Here is a 27822-nt window from a genome sequence, read left to right as displayed (position 1 = left end):
CCAACTTCGATAAGCCAATTGCCCACTATGCACGACTAACTTTGTCACACTAAAATAGATCAGGTGAGTTTTGAAGCTTTTTAAACATCAAGGACCATAGTAAAATTTAATGTAAAATTCAAAGACCATTTTGGTGATTAACCCTGAAGAAATAATAAAGGGCGCCTTATGGAGTGGAGAAAGAAAGCAAAGGCAAGTTAAAGACTTGAGCGAAAAGAGAGAAAAAGAAGTGAGCACAAAGGAAAGTAGGGGCGAGTTGTGTGTTGTGGGCAGCATATAGTAATGGTGATGCCGTCAAGGATAACAACCAGTGGCCAACAACAATTATTGGATTCCTAGGCCATTAGCTAACAAATTGCAATAGTTGGCATTAATATCAAAAGATCAAACAACTCAAAAGTTTCTATGAACTCTAATCCAATTTAGTTCATATTTATAGCCAAAGCACACGATCTTTTCTAAGAACGGTAGGCCGCAAGAGCCAATAGAAGAGGATGTACAGCATCAGAAAAACAGAACTAGCCACAAATAGAATGCTTGAGTAAAATATAGATGCACATACAAGTGTGATATTACCAGTACCACACGCTCATAACCTGAAGATTAATCAGCTTATTCAACGAAAATGATACAATTAAACATGGCAGAAACAAGGCAAGAAGATGAAAGTTAATAGTTTTGCGTCTATGGAAACATGAATATGCACGACCATATCAGTTCCAACTGTAGATGGTTTGATTGATACATCGAAAAACAAATGTAATTCCTTCTATAGTTGGTTTGCTAACACATAATGTTAATCAAGTTGAGAAATGCAAGTAAAACAAAGGAGTACATGATATTATTCTCTTTCTTTTTTGGACAAAAAAGAACATACAATCAGATTTCTACCTAAGAGAACAGCACATAAACATTAAGATGTTCTTTTCTTCCTCTTTTTTTTTTTTTTTTCTACTTGTTTTTACACTATTTGATTGAAACAAACCTGGACATGAATGCACACATCACTCTTGATCAAGCATCCAAGTTTTCCATCTGAATGCTGCTTTTCAGAGGCACGTATTCTCCAAGGTACCCACCAAGGTGATCATACAAAGCGGTCTTATCAATCCCTTGATGATGGTAGCTCTTGCAAACATAGTAAAACACACTCTGCACCAGTAAGCCCACCAAATTCACAATCACCAGAACGCCCACCAAGAACCCACCAACCACAATCCGCATAAAGACACCATATTTATCTCCTCCATGCACCACAATCGCCCCAAATATTCCTCCAATGACCATGCAAGTAGCCAAGTAGACGAAAACAAGCACTGCTGCAACCCGAGTCTTCCCCTTCAGCAGTTCATAGCTCTTCTTCATTGCCGCAAAGCCGTAAATCGGCTCCAGAACTGAAACCACACTGGCCAGGTGCCACAATGCAGTGATAAAGACATGGACGACCAAGAAGAGCAAGAAGATAGCCAATAATGAAAAAACAACCAAAAATGCATTCTGGATATCAATGGCTGCAATCAAGAGAACCAAAAAACCAACAAAGACAAAGTTGTAAACGACCATCAAGAGGGTGACCCACAGGAAGGTGATAAAGAGGCGCTTGAGGACCTTAGGGATGGCTGAAAAAGTGGACGAGAAGGAGACGGACTTGGATGTGTAGAGAGAGGCCACAGTGAAGACAACAGCAGCAGTGGAGAGAAGAGAGAATGCGAAGAGGAATATGAGGTAGCAGAATTGGAAGACAAGGAGAACAGTCCATCTATGACCAGCCTGTGTCGGGTCCGCATATGGATTCTGAAGCTGGGCTAGGAGTGGGTGGGTGAAGAGGGAGTGGGCCAAGATGGCAAAAGAGAGAGGGAAGAGTAGTGTAAGGGTAATTAGGTAGAAGGTCTTTGGAGACTGTTTGGGGATTGAGATTGCTTCCCGGACGATGTCGGGTATTGTCATAAATTGGAGCTCTTCTGAAGCTAGATCCATTGATAAATGATCTGATACGAAGAAAATGGAAGTTGGAGACAAAAACTATATTTGTATGTCTTTAGGAGACAAGATCGCTGAGGTTTCTAGATTTTCAGATTTCAAACCTTCAGCGATGATACATAGAGAGAAAATATACTAAGAGCTTCCTCTTGAAAATTTAAGCACCTCTTCCTTAAGAAAATCCTGAAAACAGAACTGGTCATCATTAGTTTTCTAATATTCACCTCATAACGTATGGTCAAAAACGGTAGAACTCAATCACTAGCCTGAGAATTAAAAGCACCAGAATAACTTGAGATTAAAGATAAGTTATTAGAAATACATCATTTCTCGATAACAAAAAGGATCGTCATAATCCATTACACTCTTTTATAATACTAATTTATCAGATTTAAAAATAAAAAAAATAAAAAGGTCTCTAATTTCTTCAATAATTAGATCCCCCTCCAAAGAGAAAGACACAACACCGTCTTCTTTTCCCATTAGAAACAAAGAAACTTCATTGAACACATCATAATACCATTTTTTTTTTTTTTTTTCAATAGGAAACAAAGAACTTAATTGAATATCAGAAAACCATCTTCCCCGCCCCCGTGACATGATACCATCTCTGTACTTAATATCTCCAATGTCTTTCAATAACATCCCAATCCAGAATACCCAACATGGAGAGGGAACAGCCCACTTCTTTTGCGAAAACGGGTTCCCAATCCCATAAATCTTAGCTTCGGCTATTCCCACATTGGAATCATGCAGGTTCTTAGCTATTATTGCCACTACCAGTCTTACTACCACAACTTCATTATTGGATATAACTGCCCAGAAACAAATCTTACTAGAAAGAAAGTCCAGGGCAAGCTTAACAACTCCCCTATTAATGAGAAAATGGAATTCAATAACAGGTTTTATGTCGTTTAAACTGATGCAGATAATACAGCTCCTTGGAAATGCTCATTATAACTACTATTGTTCCTAACATCCTATGTGCGCCCAGGAAATGTTAGAAAATGATTCATCAATCTTCTCCTTCTCTACTAAACAATTCAATCTCACCATAATCTCCGCAAAACTTTGCTTCTCAGTTCTCCTAACTATATAATCCTATAAAATTCACCAAAAAAAGAAATAGTTACAAAGCATCACCTGTTGATTTCACATCCCCAAGATTAAACCTTACTCAATTCTTAAATTCACGATTAACAACTACAAATCCACGACTTAAATCACTTAACAATTAATTCATCCAAGAGCGACGAGATAAAAAAAAAAAAAAAAAAAAAAGGAATATTTTCACGATTCAACACATTCCAGCAATAATAAATTTGCTAAATTCACCAAATGTAAACTGATATTCCGCATGATCACCAACGATTGGCATCAATCACGCATTCTTTTACCGAAAAGAAACACAGCCGAGAAAAAGAAGAAGAGGAAATAAGAACAAATCTATAAATCAGCAAGAACAAAAGAACATAAATTGAACATGAAAACCCTAACAGAAACATGCGATTTCGGAGGTGGGAAAGAATTGAAGCTACAGAGGCCGTACCGGTGACAGCGAAGGGAGTTCGAGAATACGACGACGGTATGAGAGAGAGAGAGAGAGAGAGACGCGGAATCGAGCACTAGGAAAGACATTGTACACGGGTTCTGGAAACTAGTGCCCAATCTGCACCGTCCATCAAGAATGAGGAAAGGTCACTTCTGAGACGGCGATGTTGATCGTACGGTTGAGATCTATTCTCTTTCGATTGTCGGTGTTGTTTGACTGATTTGGGGTGTTTTTTCAGAGTAGAAAGAACAATAAATTAACAAAAAATAAACAAATAGATTATGGTGCTTTTTATTAAAAAAAAATAAATAATGAGATTATTAAGCTAAATTATTAAGCCTTTAGATAAACGCCATGGTCTACTTATATTGATAGCTACGCGACATTTTTTAAAGTGTGAGTTGAGTCGTAATCAGCCATCCCAAGAAGGCTGATATAGAATTCCACATATTGCTAAAGTTCACCATCTATTATGTCAATGTGCCCAAAAAAAAAAAAAACACACTATTATGTCAATGTTATATACGATAATATTTAGGAATTGTTGGAGGAGAAATGTGGATAATTTTGAAATTTAAACTTTTTCGTTAAAAATTTAAATTTAAATTTAAATTTTTAATTTGATCCAATGAAATAAGATAATGAATTTTCTATTATAATTACATAATTGCTTATGATAATTACATGGCAGTCTCAAAAAAAATCAAATCAATACTATTTATACGTACATTTTTTTTATTAGTGTTATAAAAAAACTTAGGCCCCGTTCATTTCGCTGATTCGAGTTTAGAATTCGAGTTTTGCTACAGTAAAAAGCTCTCACAAACAATCAAATCTAACTTTTTTGCTACAGTAAAAAGTTCTCACATAAAATCACATCTTAACTCGAATTAAAAACTCGAATCAGCGAACTAAACGGGCCCTTAGGATTCTTTTACTTAAAAAGCATGGAGGATTGTTTTATTATTATTTTTTTTCAGAGAGTGAAGGACAATGCTCTTTGGTGTTAGGTGAAGTATCAATACTCGTGTTACTTACGGTCTCACAACAATACTCTTTGGTGTTAGGTGGAAGTGACAATACTCGTGTTACTTATCTAATAGAAGTTTAGTCACCAAATATTTTAGTCATCTATTACTTTGTTCCCAAAACTTTAAAAATTGGTCTCTACATCCTCTTTAATTTTAAAAAGTTATCAAGATTGATCCTCCTGTTAACTCTTGTCAAATTGATGCAGATGCAGCTCTAATATTATTTGAAATTAAAAGGGCAATCTATCAACTTAATCCTTTTTATTTATTTTCATGTTTTTTAGTAGGAGAGTTGTATTAATACACTACTCTCTCCAATCTCCATCATCCATTTAACGAATAATATATTACCAGAAATATCTCTGATCAATTTTTTTATCAAAATTAAATTAGAGTACAACTAAATCAATAAAAATTTAGAGCTTACTTAATTAAGACACCTCTCATGAACACATTGAACACTCATAATAATAGGGTTTTCTCTTATCTCTTTTTTTCTCTCTCGTGAGGTGGCTAGAGTTTCGAGTTTGGATCTCTTCTTAGGGTCAGAGCCTTGCACAGCCTCCCCCCGCCACTGGCTGGTCGCCAGACTCTTGGCCCTTGAAACGGTGACTGAGGTCGTGCAGGTGTGGTCGATGGTTGATGGGCACGGCCCATTGGCGATGGAGCGTAGATCTAGTGACTTAGAGTCTAGTATCATCGTTGCTCTAGGGTCTTGGCTCTTCCTCGATATGGTTCGGAGGAAGGGCGGTAGGTGTCTTGGGGCAACTGGTATCTTAGATGGAGGCTTAGCGGCTTTCGTTGTGCAAGGAGTGAGAGGTTTTCAGTGGATATGTAGCGCAAGAGCATCGTTCAGGTTGTTCTTGCATTCAGCTTCGTGGGTGGCAGTTGCACTTCTGCTGTAACGACTCTGCTCAGATCTAGGTTATTTGGTTTTCGTGCAATGGTTGTTGGCTTGTCCTTGACGTCTCTTTCCTTATGGCTGAGACTATTAGTGGGTTTCATAATGTTTTGTGTTAATTTTAATAAAAGCGTTATTTTCGCCAAGTTTATCTTCCCTACATTCTGATTTTGTTTATGTCTCACCCATCTGAATTGGTTAATGATGGTGTGTGTTTATTTACGGCTAGATTTATTTCTAGGTTGTATCACTTGTGTCCTCAATATTAGGAGTTTGTTCTCAATCGACTAGTTTTATCTACCGATTGTAGTGATTCGTTGCATTCAATTTTATTTGTGCCAAGCGGGTCTTTTTTCACTAGCTCTCGACGCTTGTGCTTGCCCTTATGCTTCATCCGTCTTTACTGGTGGATCCACTCAATGACTAGAGTCGAATTCACTTGTAACTTGTAGTCGTTTATGACTATTTATGTAATTTGTTAATTTAGTAATGAAATTTTCCCTTAAAAAAACACTCATAGTAATTAAAAAATAATAACCCGTAATAACGAAAACTCATGAAAGAAAAAGATTTTTCCGGATTTAGGAGTAGCTTATTTCTATTAGTTATATAAAAAGAGAGGATGCGTGCTTTTCTTTTCTTAAAAAAAAAAAAAAATCCATTTTCTCCTTGTTCTTTGTTTTTTAGGTGAGTTTTCTGATGTTCATATAGATTTGGTCAATATTAAATGCATAATTTATGGATTATTTCAATTTCGATTGGGATTTTTCTTCCTTTTTAATAATTTATTTATGATTTATGATATTCCAATCTATCTCTCACTATTTTTCTTTTTTGGATTAATATTGATTGAAGTTTTAGTAAGCTATGATTCTGATGGTTTTTGGTTTCATAATTATTCGCTGTTTTTGATTTTTCTTGGAGATGAGCTTCGAATGAAAGCCAGGAATTTCTTCTAGTAGCACCTGAGTATATGGAGACGCTAATAGAAGGTGTTATTTATATTGGTCATGGAAAATCAAGTTGCAGCAAAAGTGTTATTTTAAATGTTTTCTAAACTCTCAGAATCCATCTCATGTTGTGTAAAATAATTGTTTCAGAGCAAAAATAATAATAATTATTATTATTATTATTATTGTTCATCAAACATTTTATTCGTATCTAATTAATAAAACAACTCTAGATGATCTGCAAAACTGTGTATCTCTTTATCATTATCCTTTTGTAAATTATCCTAAATAAATAATTTTCTTTGTCCGTCAGGAAAAAAATGTTAAAAATGATAATGACTAATGAGTTGAATAATTACGATTAAGCTACTTGCGCCGCTGAAATAATATATGCTCCTACTAAAATAAATATATTTTCTTATATGTCTTTACTAAGATAATTTGTTAAAAAAATTTAATGTACACCCCCACTGAAGTGAAGGCTCTGTACCTAAGAGTAAAAAGGGCTAAAGTTGTTTCATGTAATAAGTTATACATGAAGCATATTGGTCATGTTCCCTCAAAAGAGCTTGAAATGAAGTAAGTATTCAGATAACATCTACCCAAAAAAAAAAAAAAAAAAATTAATATATGCAACTACTACTACTACTTCCTCTGTCAGTGCATATACATTCTTGGCTTGAGTTCATTAATTTTTTTTAAAAGAAATTTACTTGTTTAATTTTCACAAACTAAACACACACATTATCATTGCACACCTTTTTCTTTAGATTAATTAAACACCCCCCCTCCAAAAAAAAATCTCATAGCCTGAAAGTGAATGCTTTGACGTGAAAAATGAACAATTGGGGAAATGCATGCCATGCCACGTGGCCCAATGAGAACCTATAGAGCCTTATCCCAGATCAAAAATGTAATCTCCCCATGATCCAAACTTGCCCATCCAATATCCAAAACCAACCATTTCCCTTCACATATCAAACGTAGCAACATCCAAAAGGGCCATTTCCCTGGCTGACATTAGCCCAATATACCACACATTTTCTCTCCGCTCATTAAAACTTTGCTTCGACACAAACAATAAGCTTTGCAAAAACTAGCTGAGCTTCTTGGTCTTATTCTTATTATTTTGACAATATGGCCTCCACCTCTTGCTTTCTTCACCACCACGCTCTCACCGCCGCGGCTAGATCCTCCTCCTCCTCGTCGCAGCGACAATTGGTCGGCAATGTTAGGCCGGCTCAGTTGATTTGCCGGGCTCAGAAGCAGGCCATAAATGACGAAGATGGCAGCGCCATGTCTCGCCGTTTGGCCCTCACTATCCTCTTTGGTGCTGCTGCCCTTGGCTCCAAGGTTTCCCCTGCTGATGCTGCCTATGGAGAATCTGGTATGTACCACTTACGTACCTTATATTTGTCACATCTATATATTTTATCTATGTATTTATGTATGCCATATTTTCATGAATTTTATAAACTATGTTCTCGTGATAAGACTAGTGGATTAATGTCTATGATTATTATCATAATGATCAGGGGATATATAGACTATAGTTTCAGAAATTTGAGGGGGACAAACTATAAATTTCAGTAAAATATACACACAAAATTATAAGGGAAAAAAAAAATCATGTGGGGGCGGCATGGTAAGAGAAAAATTGTAGAAAAGGGTTTATAGTCAGTTTCTCTCAAAATTAAGTTGATACCCTCTTATGAGTTTACCATATATCATTGGTCATGTCAGATATAAGTAGATGCACACATATAGAGCTAATTGAAAACTTGCTCAAATTAGCAGCATTAATAGTATAATATTGACTTTGGTTTCTGGCTATTTTTGGTACAAGATTACTCCAATCTAATAATGAGATTAATTCAGCCATGAATTATGATTGTTAATTAACTAAAGAAAATGATGGTTTAAGTGCAGCCAACATATTTGGAAAGCCAAAGACAAACACAGACTTCTTGCCATACAATGGAGATGGATTCAAGCTGTCCATTCCCTCAAAGTGGAACCCAAGCAAAGAAGTGGAATACCCAGGCCAAGTCCTTAGGTATGAGGACAACTTTGACTCCACCACCAATGTAGCTGTCCTTGTCACCCCAACTGACAAGAAATCCATCACTGACTATGGTTCCCCTGAGGAATTTCTGTCCAAGGTAAACATATACATACACACATATTATAAACATTAGTGACAAAAAATAACCATGTTCTTACATAATTCGTCATCAAAGTTTCTAATCGAAACCACATAAGATACTCGGGCTAAGTTCGGGATTTGTTGTGCTTATAAAGAAGTTATGCTTTTACTTGTAGCAAAAGGAGAAGTAGAAGTAGAAGCAGAAGCAGAACGCAAAAGTTAAAAATTCTAACTTCTTCTAATGACTGTAGAAGTGTGTTGGTGTCTTGTTCAATTTATTTTTGGACGCTTTTACAATACACGCTACTTGGATAATATTATTATATGCAAGAGATTTTCGGGGCCTCAAAAAGCAATACTAAATTGGCACTATTGATCTGTTTACAAGTGGGTATGTAGTGCCATAAGCTAATTCATCAGCTCCTACTGGGTTTTCGTAGGTGGACTATTTGCTGGGGAAACAAGCCTACTCTGGCAAAACTGATTCTGAGGTAATTGATTCTCTAATTCATGATGAATGAAGAAGACTGAGAATTTGATTAATCAATAGCTTTTTCCTTTTTTTAGTTTGTAGTCGGATTACTAGCAGAATGCATAGGAATAATATTTCTGATGGAATTTAAGTAAACAAGCAAAAAATCCACGCAGGGTGGTTTTGACTCAGATGCCGTGGCAACAGCAAATATATTGGAAAGCTCGACCCCGGTGATCGGTGGGAAGCAGTACTACTTCTTGTCTGTGTTGACAAGAACAGCTGATGGAGACGAAGGTGGGAAGCACCAACTGATCACCGCCTCCGTGAAGGACGGGAAACTCTACATTTGCAAGGCACAAGCCGGAGACAAGAGGTGGTTCAAGGGGGCTAGGAAGTTTGTGGAGAGCACTGCAAATTCTTTCAGTGTTGCTTAAGAGTCTAATCATGAGCTTGATGTATATGTAAATCACCTTAAGATTATGATCACGTTTTCTCGTAAGATCTGTAGTCTATTTTTCGTTTTCTTTTCTTCTTTCCTTTTGGTTTTGGTTTTTCAGAGTCAAAATCGGTTTATCATATTTGAGGGAGTTGGTGGGAGTAATCTTGTGCATACTGAAACGTTTTACGGTATATTTAAGCACCCTCTTCTAATGAGATAAAATCTCTTTCTCTAAAATGCAATGCATCTTATTAAATCTTTAATAGAACTGCTTGATACTTGTGTTATTGGAATGTGCCAACAAAGTTTTCAATAAGCAGCTTGAGAATGAAGAAAGCTTCTGATTTTAGATGCGTCACATTGGGCAAAGGCTGAAAGATATGGTTGATTATCTAATCAGTACACCAATTGCAATTAAAAAAAAAAAAAAAATGTTTCAACTGCTAGATAGTTTCTATCAGAATTTTGGTTTGAACTGGTTTTGATTGAATGATTCAACAGCGGAAGCCTAAAATCAGCGACAATTATCATAACCATATTTACCATCTTATTTTCTTCACTCAGATCAATCTAATCTATCACCCCCTCCCAAATTCTTTGCCAAATTATAAAGAAATATTTTGTCGGAAGTTTCAAGTGCAAGTACGATATATTTTCGACGCACAATGATTAAACCAGGTACAGAAAATGTAGAAAATGAAAACAGGAGATTTATTATCATAAACTTGCTGCATCGTCCACATTCTTGTTTGATATAAATGTCTGATGATTGTAAGTTTTGACAATGATAGAGTATTTACATAAAAGCAATGGTCAGAGAAAGTTGTAACCAAATATATGTTTTCATTAGACCTCAGTTCAAGTTTTCCCGTTGCAGTAATGGATGCCATTGCTGTGTGCATCCTTACCCTTGGACTTCACATTTAGATTGTTTAAGCCCCATATCCGAATCGTACGATCATCACTGGCCGAGGCTAACATGTGAGGATTTACAGGATTCCAACTTACGCAGTTAACAGCTCCTGAATGACCTGGTAACGCCTCGATGAGCTCCCCTGTTCCTCTATGCCAGATGTAGACCTGCATTTCAGATGAAGAACCATCCATTGACATGTCAAACACAAGAATTTGCCAGCCACATTTTCCGCACCAAGTTTGTTTGTTTCAATTCAACGTGTTAAAAAAGTAAAGCAATAAAAATCTGCAATTATAGGCATTCATAATTGAACAACAATCTGGTGCAGCTACCAAGCCATCTTCACTTCAAAATTGTTCTGGAGCAGGGATAAGGCTTGGCTCTAAAAGGTTACGGAAAGTCTCATAGTAGAACAAGTAAGCATGGGGATAAAAAGAGGTACTTGACAAGAACCCCATCATAAATTATAGTGAAATGTTTTCCTAACAAGTCAATCATCAGGGCATAAAAGTTTTGGCCTCGGGATTAAAAATGAAAATTCATAATCATATGAACATTAGATAAATGTCTTGCATGAAAATTTAAATATGACAAGTAAATGATAAACAAATAGAAAAACCTGAATAGGCATTGCCAGATTGGTTACCTGTGAATCCTCACTACCACTAGCAATAAAAGCTTGCTCGGTCCCACCAAAACAAGACCTAATAACAAAACGAGTGCGTTTATGACCTTTGTACTTGGTAACAAGCTTTATTTCTCCTTGTATGTTCCAAAGATGAATTTCTTGGTTCAGAAGATTAACCAGCAAGAACCTATTGTCCTTCGACATTGAAAATGAAGTTATGGTTTGATCCTCTTCGATCAATCTCTCCACTTTAGCCTCCCTGTCAAGTAGCAATATTGCAGTTTCTCCAGAGATACTAATAACCTGCTTCCCATCACTTGTAATCTCCAGATCAGATATCCTTAAAGTCCGTTGCCCTTTCCAACACTCCATCTCTTTCCCATCTAACTCCCACATGCAGATACTCTTGTCATTGACACCAGAGAATATCAATTTTCCATCTGGAAACCACCCACAGGACACGAGGCCAAGACCAGGTTTTTCATAAACGAGGAGACATTCACCAGAAGAAACATCCCAACGCCTGACGGCCTCCTCCACTCCACAGGTGAGCAGCTGATGGTCATCAGGACTCCATGATACCGAGGACACCGGTTTCTGGTGACCACACAATCTATGCTTAAGTGAAACTCGACCATTCACATCGACCTATGAACAAAAAAAGAAACATTAAGAGCATAGGAATAATTGATGCTATCCAAAAATAATTGACAAGTCAATTGCAAACAACTTCCACATTCCTGAATGGAAATGGAATAATGTAAGCCTAAGAGGTGAAATGAGCAGACGATTTTTTAGCCCTAATAAAGAGAAATGAGGAAAAAAGCATTCACTTCTTAGTGAAAGAAACATAATCCTCCATGTGAGGTATAAACATTTCAACATGCTCTCTATGTAATCAAATTTAATGACAGGAACTCAAAGTTTTGTCCACTTAATAACAAAGAAACTATATAACACAGGAAAAAGGTAAGCAGGAAGAAGATTATAAAACTATCACAAAGTAACATTTCTTTACCTCCCAAATTATTGTGGATTTGTCATTGGAGGATGACGCTAAGTATCTCCCGTTATGTGAAAATTGCACAAACCAAACTTCATCAGTGTGTTCTTGTAATATCTGTGTAAATAGCAGCAAAAGATATCTAAGTACATATCCCTGTACCCCGAAACATTGAAAACCAAATTCATATCGTAATAATCGAAAGAGGATTAGAAGTCCACTCCTTGAGGAGAGTATTGAGCTGGTACTTTGAAAGATTTGAAATGTGTAATGAAATAGCTACTTAGTATCCTCAACCTTTAGACATTTCATAAAATACCAGAAAGAGAAGTAATGGTTTTTCTCCATTCACCAAATAACTTTCATAATGCTTCTTCAAGGGGAAACACACACACACACACACACACAGAGTTCATGAAAATAAGAAAACCACATACTGCTTAGTACTAAAACCCTTCTACTTTCAGAATAATGGCTAGATGGAGCCGAAACAAATGACGGACAGAAAACTATTTTTATAGCTCATGATGAAACGCCTGACACTCAAACCACAGGACTAGAAAAGACTAAAGAATTAGAGATGACATAATTAAGACCAGATCAAAACATCAAAATAACAACTACAAACATATGTGCGTGTCCTTTCAAATAAAACATATACATAAAGAAGGAACTTTCCTAACCTGTAGAGTACGAGAAGGAATCTGATCTCTCCCGCAGAAATGATCAGTGTACAATGACATTTCTTCATTCAATGAGTTGTGAAAGAAGCAAGCATCCCTTTGCAAGACAAGAGCCTGTTCAACTAGATGTTCCAACCGACTTTCAGGAACCATAATTGTTGGAGGAAGCAGTTCCTGCAATTCCTCCAGAAGCTTTGGCTTGGCCTTGACCATACTAACATTACTTTGACCAAACAATGAAGGAGCAACTAAGTATGAAGAGAGCTCATGAACTCTACTACCATTAATGCAAAGAGGTGCAATCTCAGTCCTTAGTGTTTTCAATGCATCCATGAGCTTTTCTCCAGCCAAATGTTCGAAAAACTTCTGCTCTAGAATCAGGAAGGAAGCAGATTTTACAATGCTTTCGTCGGGTACACCAATTTTGCGCAATGTGGTCACGCTTTCGTTCCAGTTACCGTCACGTACCTGCTGCATAAACAGATTTACAGAAGAGGAATGCAAAGATATTCCGGACTCTTCCTCTAGATGAGCACCACTTTTCTTGTAACCAAGAGAATACAATGCCTTGGCGATTATTCGGACAAATTCGACTCTCTTTATTACTCCTTTGGAGCCAACAACCTCGTCGTCCCCTGCAGATTGTAGGGGCCTAGCCATCAAGCCTCTCGAAGAGCAGCCGGCTACAGGTTCAACAGAAGATGTGCCGTTGGAAAGACTCCTCAACTCCCCAGAGGACAATTTCATGCGCTTCGTCGCTGGTTCTTCATCCCCTACACCTCCCATGAAATGTGCACCTCAGCCCATATATTACTAAATGGGGTACAGAAACAAGAACGATGATGATTTCGAAAATGAATCTAGTAAATTGCAAGAAGTAGATTCCTGCATAAAATAGTAAATGAAATGATCTTAGTTTCCCCTTATATCTCAACATCATTATGTGTTTAAAAACAATAAACAAGAACAAAACTCGTTGACCAACGCGTCAAATGCAATGCATATAAAAATTCATAACGGCAAGCGAAAGGTGCTTTTCTGACTTCTTGTTGTGATTCCAAGGAATAAATATCTCAAGTTTGTGTTTGCAGTCAAAGTAATTCTAGATTGGTTTATATTCTAGCTTTCTACAAGTCATTACTAAATACCACAAAAGACAAGACAAGAGAGAAAATTCCTCTAGATTATTGTATAATTTTCTCAATAAGGATATTGAAAAAGCTATGTTAAGACACATTCCATTTCCTTTCTGTCCAATGGAACAAGGTACGATGAAGTACCACTAAAGCCTTATCCAATTATAAAACGTAATTATCTACATAAATCTGATATGACTAATGTTTGATTCTTCATCAGTAAAATAGTGATTGACCTTTAATCATGTTCATACTTCACACTTCTGCCACACTATAAAGTAATGACACTCTCGCAGAAGTTATATCCGGTTTAAAGTAGCAACACTACACATTTCTTGTCAAGAATATTCATTTAACAAGGCAAAGCATATGGACTCAACAATAATTCAGTAAAAGTTTTCCGTCATCGAAGCACATAGATACAAAGACAATAACAAAAGATTTTTCTAGATTTCTACTATGACCAATTTAAGCATAAGAAAAAACTAAGTGCATAATTCATTGAAACTGATCACAGGACAGGACTACGAGAACAATAACTCATCATATCACTGACAATATATTTAAAGAAAACCGCAACTAAAACCAAGTATAGCTGGACCCTTCACGTCCAAATACAGAGAGAGTACAATTTCAGAATGTCAAGTTTCTAATTTTAGACTTAAGGATCTCTAACCAATAAATCCTACAATTTAAATTCTGAGAATCAAGAACTGCTTAGTTCAATGAGACAAACTCTATGCAACATAATGTACATAAATTACAAGCAATTACTGCAAGAAACTGAGAAACTTATGAACAACATTTCATAAGAATCACAAAGAGGAAAACAATGAAGAGAACAGCTTTTAATGACAATAGCACAAAATCCGAAAAGAATTATTCACTAAAACCCACATCAGAATCAAGCAGAAAGTTAAGAATCCTGCAACTTAATCAAATTAAAACAACGGTTTAGCAGGAAAAGAAAGGCAATAAACAAATGAAGACAACAAATCTAAACAAAGAATCTGTGTGAAGCTCAAGAACAAATAAAGGTCAGTCTAAATTGAATAGCAAACCAAAAACCCAAAACTAAAATTTCAAGATATCATAAGAAAAGGCAAGAATAAAAAATATATAAAAAATCTAAAAAAAATAGCCAGAAAGCGATTTTGCTTGGGGAACCGATTCCGATCAAAGACGAAGAACCCAACACAAAAATTAGATTCAGAATACAACAATTGGTAAAATCAAGAACAGGAGGAAAGGGCTTATTTCTTTTTTATTTCCATTTGTCGGCAATTTACAAGTATTATTTATTATAGGTGGGCAAGACCCAGATTAGAAGAAGAATGAGAAAATCAAGCGAAAATGAAAAGAAAGCGAGAAAATCAGCAATCTGGTAAGAGGGTCTAAGGGTATTGCTTGTTGGTATCCAAGGGAATGAAGAAGAGCATTTTTGATACCTTCGTGGGTAGAATAACACAAGACAACACACTGAGTTCTCTTTGCGTGGAGAAAACCAACTAGGTGGGGGTTATGTATAGATTTGTAGAGGGCGAGATGGGTAGTCTAACGGGGCTTGGTGTTGGGCTTTGCTTATCTCTGGACTTGGAGGTGAGGTCAGGGGAAGCAAAGGTACTTTTAGGGCCGAGTTGAGATGTGATTTTTATGTGAGAATTTTTTATTGTAATAAAAAAGTTAGATGTGATTATTTCTGAAACATCCTTATTATAGTAAAACTTAAATTCTAAACTCAAATTTTATTAATTAAAAAGAATATTAATTAATAGTAAGAGCTAAAAACCTATACTCATATACTTTAAGAAGTATTTGTCTCTTTTCTCCTCATAATTTTTACAATTTTAACATAACATTTACAGTTTGCAAGTTCTAACAAAAAAATTCACAAGTTATATATTGCTTTAAAATTCATAAGTTTATCTTAACTTATCTAACTCTAACGTCTTAAATTTACAAGTTATAACATAAAATTCACAAGTCATTATATTTTCAAGCACAGTACCGGAAAATTTTCTCTTGACACCATAAAAATTTCCTTTTATTAGATCAATTATTCATCAATGCCATCTTTTTACTTTTCGTATTACATTGCATTTTTTTATTTGAAAATACCAAAATTACCCTAACCTAACTCTAAAACAAGCTTCTATTCTCTCTTTGTAACATCAATATAACAGAATAAACAGGATGAGGAATGACTTTTATTGCCCTCAACAAGCTCGCGTGCATGTCACGTGATCATAATCGTCAAAAAGCAAATGTCATTTTTTATAGGACCTTAATTGCAAATATTTTTAAGTTGAAAGAGTCAATTGCTAAGAAAATATAATAGGGACCAAATTGCTAAATCGAACAGTTGCGCGAGTGTTCGTACAGAAAACCATTTTTGAGTATATGAAACAAACACGCTCTTATTTTACTATGTTTTAAAAAATTTTGGCCCTAAAACTTAATTATTTTTGCATTTTGGTTTGTATCTTACCTTCTTTTTTTTTTTTGCCTTTCGTTATAAAAATTTATTTTTTCACATTTTTGTTACTTTTACATTAAAATTTATATCTTTTTTCTTTTCGGTCATGTTTTGACCTTTTTTTTTCTTATTACTCTAAAATTTTATTTATTTTTTCCATTTAGGTTCCTTTTTGAGAATTTATATTCATAGATTATCGGGTTGTTTGGTTGTTAGATTCATGCCATGATTCGAATCATGGTTCGTGGTTCGCTACAGTATTTTTTCTCATAAAAAATACACGTAAATCGAGAATAGTTTTAAATCATGATTCTGAATACATGAACCAAACGTCATATATATGTTTTAAAATGTGTCTCATTCTTAAAATTTTATTTTGAAAAATTTTATTGTGACGTGCATTTCGCGTATCTACACCACTATTATTTTTTAATGCCTCTATTATTTCTTAGTACATGCATTCTCTCTAATTTTTTTTATTGAGTGATTAAAATGCTTTTCTTCCCCTACGTTATTTCTATTAATATAATTTCTTTCATTACTGCCTCTTTTTTTTTGCTTTTTTATTTTCATTTTGCCAAAGATTCTTTACAATATAATCTTTTTTTAATGTACTTCTTTTAAATAGTTTTTTCTGGAGTGTTCTTATTGAAATATATTTTTTCAGATGTGTCCTTATTTAATCTTTTCTTGTATAATCCTTACTATTTTAATGATTATACGTATAAAAATGTTTGTATTAATTGTGTATTAACTAACAAACTAACTAACTAAGATTTTCATTATTAAATAAATTAAAAATAATAACATGATAATAAAAAATTAACACACTTATTACTCCAAGTCCAACTCATCTATGATTCTTTGTCTTGAACCAGACGAACTTGTAAGCAAAAACGACGAGCAACATGTCGTTCATGAAATGGAAAGACAACATCCAAATGAACGGCATATCGTTTTCAAATGAGCAACATATTTGAATTGAGTTGCGTACCACTTTGTTTACTTATCCGTAATCGGAATGGACATCAATCAGAGTGGACATGATTCAGAGTGAGTAAGAATCGGAGTCAAAATAAATTGTTTACTTAAGTTCCAGGAATCGAAATCGGAATCAATCCCAATCCTATTCATGCGTTTACTTACACTCAGAATCGGAATAAACTGTTATAAATTTACTTACCTACCCTTTAGTAGATTTTTGTGTGTTGAACTTTAAAAAAAAAAATTGTATATTATGCTAACTATCTTAATATTAGAATAACTAACTAGTAATTAGATTTTTTTAATCACACCTAATTAATCATCTAGGGTATTTTTCTCAATAAATTTTAACTCAATTTCAAGAAAAGAATATGATGATGAAATAAAATAAGAACAAAATAACTAAGTTTTAAGTCATAAACTTTCAAAAAGAAGTTTCAAGTCATAAATCGAAAAATATATCCTAAGCATAATTCAAAGTACCAACATAATTTAAGTAAACTAATAATTGGCTAATCTAACACTTAAACCCCACGACTAAGAATTTTGAGGATGTATCCCTTCTTGAGTTGATCCGGAATGTTGTAGAATACATGTAGCAAATTATGCTTTGTTGCTAAAATTTGGTGGCATCATGAACTTGATCATCATCTAAGCCATCAATTTTCAGCATTTCTTGATACAAGTTGGCTTGTAATCCAACTAAATCCTTGTCAACAGTGGAAAGCACATCAATGAGACCATCTAATTTGGGTACCATTGCTGCCATAGATTTAGCCATCGACCCAATGTTGGAGCACATATTCTCAAATATCTTGTCTTTGTTTTTACCTTTGGTATTTGTCTTGCGAGTGGAAATGCTTGGAGAGCTTTCAGATGGTTGGCCCTGTTGAACACTTGGTTGCTGATTGCAGTACATATCATTTTCCATGAAATTATCTTCAAAGGCATTCATATTTGAGTCAACACCCAAATTTACATTCATGCTATCTTGTTGGTGGACCTCTTCCTCATCATTATCTGCATTTCTAGCACCAATGCCTGTAGCTCGATCACGTCTAAGCATCTCCTCAACAGATACATTTCTTGTGCTTGTCAAACATCCTTTCTCACATAGAAGCTTGCATAATCTTCTAATGTTTCTCTATCAATTCTTAATTGTGCCACACACTTGATATCACTCTCGTAAACCAAATCATACAAGTGACCTAATTGTTGATAAACCCTTATAACCATCTTTGGACTTCATATCCTTCGTTCATAATAAATAGAAACATAGGTACACATAGCAGCACACACAACTATAATCATTTGTAACATCATAACTATCTCTTTTATCACTACAACCACTCTCTTCTTTCGTACTAAAAGTCTAGACATGATTACTCTACATTATCAACATATAAAATTGGATTTAGTATGACATTGTATATTATAAAAATGAACAACAATAGGCATAACACAAGAATCAAATTATAAGAAAAAAAAAAGAAAAAAAATTAGAGTACTAAAATCACAAGAAATAAAGAGGGATAAAAATTATTGATAGTTTCAGTTTTCTAATCTTATAGTAGAAATTCCTAAAATAAAACAGATATAAGAGTTTAAAGAAATAAAGAGGGATAAAAAAACTAGAAGCATTACTACGTGTTTTAGTACTCTAGTTTTTGCTGTTCTAGTACTCTAGAAGGAAAAAAAAAAAAAAAAGCTAGAAGACAAAAATAGAGGATGAAAAGCTAGTACGTAGTTTTGCTATTCTAGTACTCTAGAAGGAAACAAAAAACTGAAAAGCTAGAAGTATTATCAACGTGGAAAGGAACAGCAAAACTACGTCTTCAACAAAAAAAAAAAAAAAAGCTAGAAGACAAAAATAGAGGATGATTTATGGCTTACCTGCAAATTGAAGAACCACGGCAGAAGAGGGGAAGAGAGGATGGTAAATGGCTGAGAGAGAAAGGGGGAAATAAACCCTAGAGAGTTAAATAAAGGAGAAAAATTAAGGGTAAATTCGTAATTTTACATTTAATATCAGGATTAGGAGTGGCAATCCGGTGGGGGGAGTGCCAATCTCATTCCTCAATCCCAAATTAGTGTGGGGCCCACACATTCTCACTCTCATTCCAAGATATAAATGGGTAAGTAAACATAAAGTTAATTCTGAATTCCAATTCCCATTTCCTACTCTTAATAAGTAAACATGCCCAAAGTCTACCCATTCACTTGTATTACATTGATGTAAAAATTAAGCTTACTTTTTTAAAAAAAAAAAATGTTGGAAATTCAACTCTTTAGAAGTGGTATTACATATACAGTTCCCCCATCTCTTTTCTCTCTTAGAATGTGTTTGGTTGGGTGGAAAGAAAAGGATTAAATTTGAATGAAATTTAAGTTTGATATTTGGTTGTATTTATAAGAAAAGAATAGTCATTCAAAAGAAATGACTATTCACCAATTTTAAGTGAATTATCATTCCTTCCTCACATGAGAGGAATAGCAATTTCAAATTATTTTCTTTGTTTTTTTCATAATTACCCTTTAATATTATAATATAATTAAAATATATTATATAATAGTTATATCTTAAATATAATATAATGTACAATAAAAATATTGGAAATGTCTTTCGTCCGACAGGCATTGTTTGCTTGATTGATCAGGCAAAAGACATTATACACGTTGTATGATGAATTGTATAATTATTGTAAGTAAATATACAAGACATATGATGAATTGCACAACTTGTCATACAACTTATACATCTTTACAATTGTACAACATCCATATGCTAAATTGTACAAAGCATATGTTAAATTATACAATGTGTAAATATATAAAATTTATACTTAATTGCATAACTGTCATTATGTAAATGTACAAAAAATCTATAAATTATATAGTTGTCGTTCTGGTCAGGCAAAAAATGCCTGCCTGACCAAAGACTTTGCCTAAAAATATTATAATATAATAATATAACAATAAAAATATAGGGTTTCTTCCTTCTTTTCTAGCTCTCGCTTCTTTTGCGCTGGTGGGGGTGTAACTTTGCATTCTTCGATGGGTTTCTAATAGAGGTTTGGTTTGAGAGGGTGGTGAGTTTGCTGAGGGAGGTTTTTCCGTCAGGGGGCAGGTTGCGTCTGTCCATGCACTGGTGATCCTAAACCTGGTGTGGCTGAGTTCCCAAGACAATATGCTCCTTTGGGGGGGATGTGTATGAGATGTGGTGGTCGGAGTTAGCGTTTAGAGCGGCGTGGTCGTGGTTCTCTCCATAGGTTGATGGCGCGTGGATGCTTAGGTGACTCTGTGTCAGGGGTTTTTTGGTCTTCGTGGGGCGGTGGTTTTCTAGGTAAGGCGAGTTCTATAACCGGTGGTGGCAAGCGGCGGCGTGTGGTTCCCACTTGTTGGAGGCTCTGCTTTATGGTCTTCGTGGGGCGGTGGTTTTCTAGGTAAGGCGAGTTCTATAACCGGCGGTGGCAAGCGGCGGCGTGTGGTTCCCACTTGTTGGAGGCTCTGCTTTATTCCGACGCATTCTCGATTTGTGTCCAGTGCGGCGGCTCCCTCACTCTTCCCTTGCGATGGTTGGTTGGCCATTGGAACATGCTGTTGGTGTCACAAGGGCTTTTCCTGATTGTTTGGGCCCGTTCAGTTCGCTAATTCGAGTTTTTAATTCGAGTTAAGATGTGATGTTGTGTGAGAGCTTTTTTACTGTAGCAAAAAAGTTAGATGTGACATTTTATGAGAGCTTTTTACTGTAGCAAAACTCGAATTCTAAACTCAAATAAGCGAAAAGAACGGGGCCATTTTCACTTTCGTCAAATACAGGCGTTGATGTTTCTTCTGATTTGGTTTTAGCGTATTACGGTTTATTATAATAACAGAAGTGGTTTTCTCACTTTCCTGTGTCTTTATGTTGAGTCCGCAAGTAGGTGTTCTTTGCAGTGTTATGTTAGGTTTTGGTGTTTTTAGCCTCTCGATCTTGATTGATTAGAGTTATTTACCATCTTCTGTTGTGTGTTTCAAAGAGTTATTTGTTTTTTTGATTAGTTATGTGACTCATAAGTTTCTACTTGTTGAAATTTGGTACACATTTTACCCCTCGAACATTTCAATTAAATCTACTGGTAGTAGGGGTGTTCACAGATTGGATTCCGCGGATTAGAGGTTAATCCACAATTTATGTTTGATCCAAAACCTTTTCGAACTAGATCTAATTTAATCCAAACACTATCAAATTTTGTGGATTAGATTCACGGATTCAAAGGATTCCGACCTTTAAAATTATAAATTGTTAAACATTCATACAAAATAAAACACAATATAAAATTTTTATTATTTATCATAACTCAAATTAACATAACATAATCATAACAAAAAGTTATTCAACTAAGTTTAAATTGTTACAACTAATTTAACTTTAGAGTATCAATATGGGTTGGGCTTTGTAAATTTTAAGTAGAAATATGGGCCACTAAATATAAATCATCAGAAAATATTTAGTAAATAATAGATTTTTAAAATTAAATTAAGTAAATAATAGATTTAAAAATTATTTAAAATAAATAACAATTTACGTGGTAAATAAATTATTTACCGCATAAATAGTTTATTTACGGTTAGTAAAAACATTTTTGTTTAACGTGAATTTTATTTTTGTGATTGGTAAAAAGAATTTTTTTCTATATAAATAAAATTTTTTTAAGATTTTTTTTTTCACGTAACTTATTTTTTATCAGTAGTAAATGAATCATTTACACGATAAATGATTTATTTACCACGTAATCTGCTATTTACTTCAAAGAGTTTTAAAATATGCTATTTACTTAGTTTTAACAATTTGCTATTTACTACAATTTCCCAAATAAAATCTTAACTTAAAAAGTTTATATACATAGATAAATTATATATATATATTACGTTCAAATTCACAGATTTCATAGATTAAAAAGTGTTTAATCGGTATCCAAAACTTTCGAATTGAGAAAATCCCAATCCATGTCTAATATAAAGCCTTTTTTAATTTGATCCAAAACTTTAGATTGAGTTGAATTTGACAGATCAATTGGATTGACAGATTTCGTGAACACTTCGCAGATTAAAAAGTGTTTAATCGGTATCCAAAACTTTCGAATTGAGAAAATCCCAATCCATGTCTAATATAAAGCCTTTTTTAATCCGATCCAAAACTTCAGAGTGGGTTAAATTTGACAGATCAATTGGGTTGACAGATTTTGTGAACACCCTTAACCGGTGGTTTCGGTCTATGGTTAGAAGGTTGAAGTCATTCGCGTATGAATTGGTGCTTGTATTTTTCTGACTTTGAATGTGTTTTTCTTTTTTCTTTTTTTAAAAGGAAGTGGTATCACATAAGAAAAATAAAAAAACGTATGTTTTTTCCCTTTATGTGAATAGAAGAAAGTATCATTTTCTAGTCTCTACCACACATTCATCTCACTCCCTTTTGTTTTCTATTTTTTTAAAAAAATGTTTTTTCTAAGTTTTGACTAAAATTCACCTAAAATTCTTCATTTCTTCTAAAAAAAGGGGGTTATTGGCACAAATGGTCCCCAACTTATTTAGTAAGTAACAGTTTAGTTCCCAATATTTTTTTTGATAAATCAACCCCCAACCGTTTAAAACAGGTACAATTTTGTCATTTCCGTCAAGATCCGTCCAAAAGCTAACGGGAGAAGCCCACATGACCCGAATTATTGGTAGAAAGATGAAATTGCCCGCTTGAACTCTTCCGGCGACCAAAGATGAAATTGCCAGAAATCTAACCGGAGATGGTCGGAGCTATTCCGACTACTAATGACGGCAACCTTGTATAGATTTGTTCATCTCGACGAGAGGAGTCTAAAGACACCACTTGCCGGAGGATTGGACGTCGGGCGACTCTGGAATCTGCATTGGAAGATGTTGTGGCTGGAAATTTCAAACCGAAATTCTGACCGATCGGCGGCGAATCGGGCTGTGAGGTGAGGGGGTTTTGTAGATCAGCTCATGGGCTCTCTGGGTCCGGTGCCAATTCATGGTGGGTCGGCCGGAGGTGGCCGAAATCGACGACGGCTCTCTTTTCTCTTCCGTTGTGTTTTTTAATTTTTTTTTTCTAGTTCATGCTAATTCAGCGTGGGAAGATGGTGAGGACATGTTAGGTAATTTGGACATTTTATGTGATTGTCTAAATTTTAATTTAGACTCTTAATTATAGAGCAATTGTAGAACAAATACCCCTTAATTTCAATCCTAAATTCTCTTCTTCCACTGTATAAACCACCCCCAAATCAACTAAGAATATGTTTTTACACATATATCCTAAGTTAAGGAATCACATGGGCTTCTCCCATTAGTTTTTAGAGGGATTTTAATGAAAAAAGACTAATTATACTTATTTTAAACAGTTAGGGTTGATTTGTAGAAAAAAAACGTTAGAGATTAACTTTCACCTATTAAATACTAAATAGTTTAGAGAACATTTATGCTAATAAAAAAAAAAAAAGAATTTTCCTCTTAAATCAGAGAATAGAGAAGGAGCATATATATGCACACATTGTTGGGGAATACCGACTAGCGAGGGCAAAGCCGAAAGCGGCAGAACAGAAAACTCAAACTAGAGAGGGAAGAGAGAGAAGGGCGTGATTTAGGAAGAGAGGAAACGAGTCTTTTAGAACCACTCCACATTTCCACAAGACGAGTGAAAAAGAGTTTTCCAGAAGAAGCTGAAAATGGCCGGGAAAAACAGGAAAGGAGGTAAAGCTAGCGTTTCTGAAGGCGCTGGGATCCATATCCGCCGAGCTCTTGACCGGTTTCAAGCCTCCAACGCCAAAGGTAACTGCCAGATTATGTGTGTGTGTGTGTGCGCGCGCGTGCGTGTTTTTTATTTTTGGTTGCGGAGAAAACTGAAGAGAAAAGAAAGGAAAGGAAAATAATTGATTTTTGAGAAGAATCCCAAATGTTTATATTTTCATGTTCTTTGCGATTGAGAAAGGCTCTTGCTTTGATTTGTATTTGGACTTGGCTTTGACGGCGAAACAATACGACTGCGTTTGCATAGTTTCAAATGTAAATCAGTTTTATAGCTTTTTATTTCTTACGTTTTTTAAAAAATTTTTAATTTTCCATATTTTGAAGAGTCTCGAGATTATCTTCCATGGAAAATGACAGCGTAATTAATTCGAGTACCTGAGAAAATACACCACTGGAACGTTTCTCTTTGATTGGTTTTGTCTTGAAGTTTTATTATTCCTTGTGTTTTTCTTGTTATGGTACTTGCATTTTCTTTGAAAATATCATTATTGTAGATGTTAGTAGGAATTTAACGAAAAAAATGTGTTGGTGGGTATTTGGGAACAATTAGGATTTTGGAATGCTATTGCTTGCTATGGTTTGTCACTTCTTTACTTGAAGAGGGTTTTCTAAGTTTTGAACTGCTTCAGTATTTTGATTCTATTATTGAAAGTTCTTCACAGATCTTTGTTTAATATATGTGAACTTGTACTGCAGTATACACATTTGAGGCTGGTATGTCAAACCAAGAACGTGCTTTCGTGCATGATTTATGCAGAAGACGGGGTATGAAATCCAAGAGTTCCGGGTAAGTGCTTGTCTATTTTAGTTCTAAGCTTAATTGAGAAGAAGGACTTCGCATTTCTTTTTGAACTCTGTTCTGTTGTTCATTCCTAACATAGCTCAATATGAATGTTCCATAGGCGCGGGAATCAACGGTGTGTTGCTGTTTTCAAAAATAAAAAGAAGGCGGAAGACAACAAAGAATTGGAGGGCGTCACTTCTCTGTCATTTTCCAAGGAAGCAGAATTGGTATTGCAGGATCTATTTACGCGTTTTCCGCCTGAGGAGGGGGAAGAGGGCCAAGCGACGGTTGGGGGAATCAGTGGAAAGATTCCTAACGTACATCGGTGGAGAGATGATATGTTCTGTAGGCCGTTAATGAGCAAAGAACAAATTGCAAAGAAGGTGGAATCACTTGCTTCTAAAATAAAGAATGATGCACAGTTGAGACAGGTTTTAACAACTTAACAGAATTCATTGTCTTTTGTTAGCTTTCTTACAATTTTTAGGTTAAAATTTTTTGCTTCTCTGTGTCAAGAGTTTGTAATTTCATGCATGCAGGTTACTGCAGGGAGGTCTAAGCTTCCAATAGCAGCCTTTAGGGATGTGATTACCTCAACGGTTGAATCTAATCAGGTTTAATTATACTTATTCTTCAAACTATCCACTCATTCACATTGCAAATTGCATTATGTGACATTTCTAAGTGTGTGTTAGTCATGTTATTTCCCATATAAGCATAAGAAAAGATGCATCATTTTTCCTTTCTCAGCATGTAGAGTTTATTTATTTATTTTATTATTATTATTCTTATTCTTATTATTATTATTTTTTAATTTTTTTTATCGTTTTGTTACAAGAAGTCTAAAACTCCTGATTCCTGTCTCTTGGTCTGTTATTTGGATGAATGTGCTTCCTTTGTTGTTCATGATTTATTTGTTCCCTCTCTCCAAGCAGGTAGTTCTTTTATCTGGCGAAACTGGATGTGGAAAGACTACACAGGTTACCACTTCTTTGCTTTGCTTTGTTGTTGTTGTTTTTTTATTTTTTATTTTTTATTTTTTATGGTACACATTTCTCCTAATATCGTCTAACCTGTCTAAGCAGAATCTTCTTCTATTGTCATTGATCTTTGGATTACACGTGATGTACAATAAAATGAAACTCTTATGCTAAAGATGAGAAGTCTAGCAATTTTCAAATCAAAGTGGGGGACAAATTTCTTAATATTAGTGGATTATTGGAACTCTTATGCTAAAGATGAAAGAAGTACATAAGCTAGCTTGCTAATCTCTTTGTTGTTTACGTTTTGAAACATATTTTGTCTCTTGTTAGAAGAAAACCACATAAGCAAACCATTTACGCTAACTGTTTTCCATCATCTCAATCTGGGTTACAGCCGAGGTTGTGGCCATCATAAATGCTTGGTGACTGATGGAAACCTCAACAAATTGGCAGAGAACAAGACAGATGAATATGAAATTTATTCAAATGCAATCAATCACTATAACAATGGTGATATTCAAGAGATCACCGACTCTCCTCTCTAAAACTCTACACTTCCAAAAACTGCCCTAACCTCTCAAGTTCCCTCTTATTTATAGACTAACTCAGTCACAACCCATGCTCCCATGCTAACACACTAACCGAATTCAGTTACAAGCACAAGCCATGTCAGCCACTAATTAACTAGCATAGCGTTTCCTTTTTCTGCTGTAGACAAGCAGCTCCTGGTTCTTATCACCCCCCACCCCCAATGCACAAGAACCTTGTCCTCAAGGTGCAAGTGAGGAAACTGAGTAGATAACAATTCCCACGACTCCCAGGTGCTATCACACTTAGGGAGGTCCTTCCATTGGTCCAGAACCTCAATGGAGCCATCCAAAAGCTTTTGAGACCGAAGCAGTGCTGCTGGTTCCACTGCCAGTTCCATGTCCTCTGTCAAAGCCGTTGGCAACTGCTGCACCGGGGTAGTGGGAAGTAAAACCTTCCAAAGCTGGGACACATGGAAAACGTCATGAATCCGCACAAAGGATGGAAGCTGGAGACGATAAGCAACTTCCTCTATTTGCTCCATGATTGGAAAAGGCCCATAAAGACGAGGACTTAGCTTTTCATTACGGCGATGAGCCAACAACTTCAGACGGTAGGGTTGTAATTTCAAATAAACCTAGTCACCAGGCTGGAAATGGACCTCCCGGCATTTCTTATCTGCATACAACTTCATTTTGTTATGGGTAGAGGTTAAACGCTCCTTAAGCTCCTGGAGAATGTCATTCCTATCACGGAGCTGAAGATTAACAGCTTCCACCACCGAACCATTGTTCTCCCAACGTAGCAGAGTAGGAGCCTCACGACCATACAAAGCCTTAAACGGCGTCATACCAACCGAGCTATGAAAGGTAGTATTAAACCAAAACATGGCCCACCCCAACCAATTAGGCCACTGCCTCGGCTTGTTGCTACAAAAGCATCTCAAATAATCCTCCAAGCTCCGGTTAACAACCTCGGTTTGGCCATCCGTTTGGGGATGGTAAGCGGAACTCATGCGTAGCTTAGTACCTGCCAGCCTAAACAACTCCCTCCAGAAGTTACTGATGAACACCTAAAACCATGCAAACAGACGACTTCTTTCACAAAGACGTCCGCTACCTCCCGGGCTGTAAAAGGATGGGACAACGAGAAAAAATGAACGTACTTGGTTAGGCGGTCCACCACGACCAAAATCGTGTCACGCCCTAAAGCCCTAGGCAAACCCCCAATAAAATCCATAGGAACATCGTCACAAACCTGCTCCGGTATCGGCAAGGGCTGTAGTAAACTTGCTGGCTTAAGAGCATCATATTTCACGTGTTGGCAAAGCTCGCATTCAGCGACCAAACACTGAATATCACACTTCATCCCTTCCCAAAACAAGACAGCCGCCGACTGCTTATAGGTTCGAAATAACCCAGAATGC

General features: G+C 35.6%; 4 protein-coding genes across 4 annotated transcripts in view; 2 read left to right on the top strand and 2 right to left on the bottom strand.

Moving 5' to 3' along the window:
* Nucleotides 1-849: 849 nt before the first annotated feature.
* Nucleotides 850-3767, bottom strand: LOC21396492. Its single transcript, XM_010094889.2, has 2 exons — nt 3530-3767; nt 850-2163 (listed from the first exon to the last, which is right to left on the bottom strand). Exon 2 carries the CDS (start codon nt 1975-1977, stop codon nt 1015-1017), a length of 963 nt encoding a protein of 320 aa, XP_010093191.1. The 5' UTR covers nt 1978-2163; nt 3530-3767; the 3' UTR covers nt 850-1014.
* Nucleotides 3768-7384: 3617 nt separating this feature from the next.
* LOC21396490 (oxygen-evolving enhancer protein 2, chloroplastic) lies at nt 7385-9696 on the top strand. Its single transcript, XM_010094887.2, has 4 exons — nt 7385-7801; nt 8344-8576; nt 9001-9051; nt 9209-9696. The coding sequence occupies exons 1-4, from the start codon at nt 7552-7554 to the stop codon at nt 9467-9469; spliced, it is 795 nt and encodes a 264-aa protein (XP_010093189.1). The 5' UTR covers nt 7385-7551; the 3' UTR covers nt 9470-9696.
* A 468-nt stretch (nt 9697-10164) lies between these two features.
* On the bottom strand, nt 10165-15402 carry LOC21396489 (WD repeat-containing protein 26 homolog). The gene is made up of 5 exons (XM_024163477.1): nt 15289-15402; nt 12705-13589; nt 12037-12138; nt 11037-11666; nt 10165-10554 (listed from the first exon to the last, which is right to left on the bottom strand). Exons 2-5 carry the CDS (start codon nt 13488-13490, stop codon nt 10333-10335), a joined length of 1740 nt encoding a protein of 579 aa, XP_024019245.1. The 5' UTR covers nt 13491-13589; nt 15289-15402; the 3' UTR covers nt 10165-10332.
* An 8430-nt stretch (nt 15403-23832) lies between these two features.
* LOC21396488 (DExH-box ATP-dependent RNA helicase DExH6) overlaps nt 23833-27822 on the top strand; it is a 16987-nt gene continuing 12997 nt past the window's right edge. The window contains exons 1-5 of the mRNA XM_010094885.2: nt 23833-24122; nt 24798-24888; nt 25004-25316; nt 25425-25499; nt 25821-25865. Coding sequence (XP_010093187.2) covers nt 24020-24122; nt 24798-24888; nt 25004-25316; nt 25425-25499; nt 25821-25865 — 627 coding nt within the window. The 5' untranslated portion in view covers nt 23833-24019. The remainder of the gene's footprint in view (nt 24123-24797; nt 24889-25003; nt 25317-25424; nt 25500-25820; nt 25866-27822) is intronic.

The sequence above is a fragment of the Morus notabilis genome, unplaced genomic scaffold (genome assembly GCF_000414095.1).
Source record: "Morus notabilis unplaced genomic scaffold, ASM41409v2 Scaffold275, whole genome shotgun sequence".
Lineage (NCBI taxonomy): Eukaryota > Viridiplantae > Streptophyta > Magnoliopsida > Rosales > Moraceae > Morus > Morus notabilis.
This window is presented reverse-complemented; position numbering and strand designations above follow the sequence as displayed.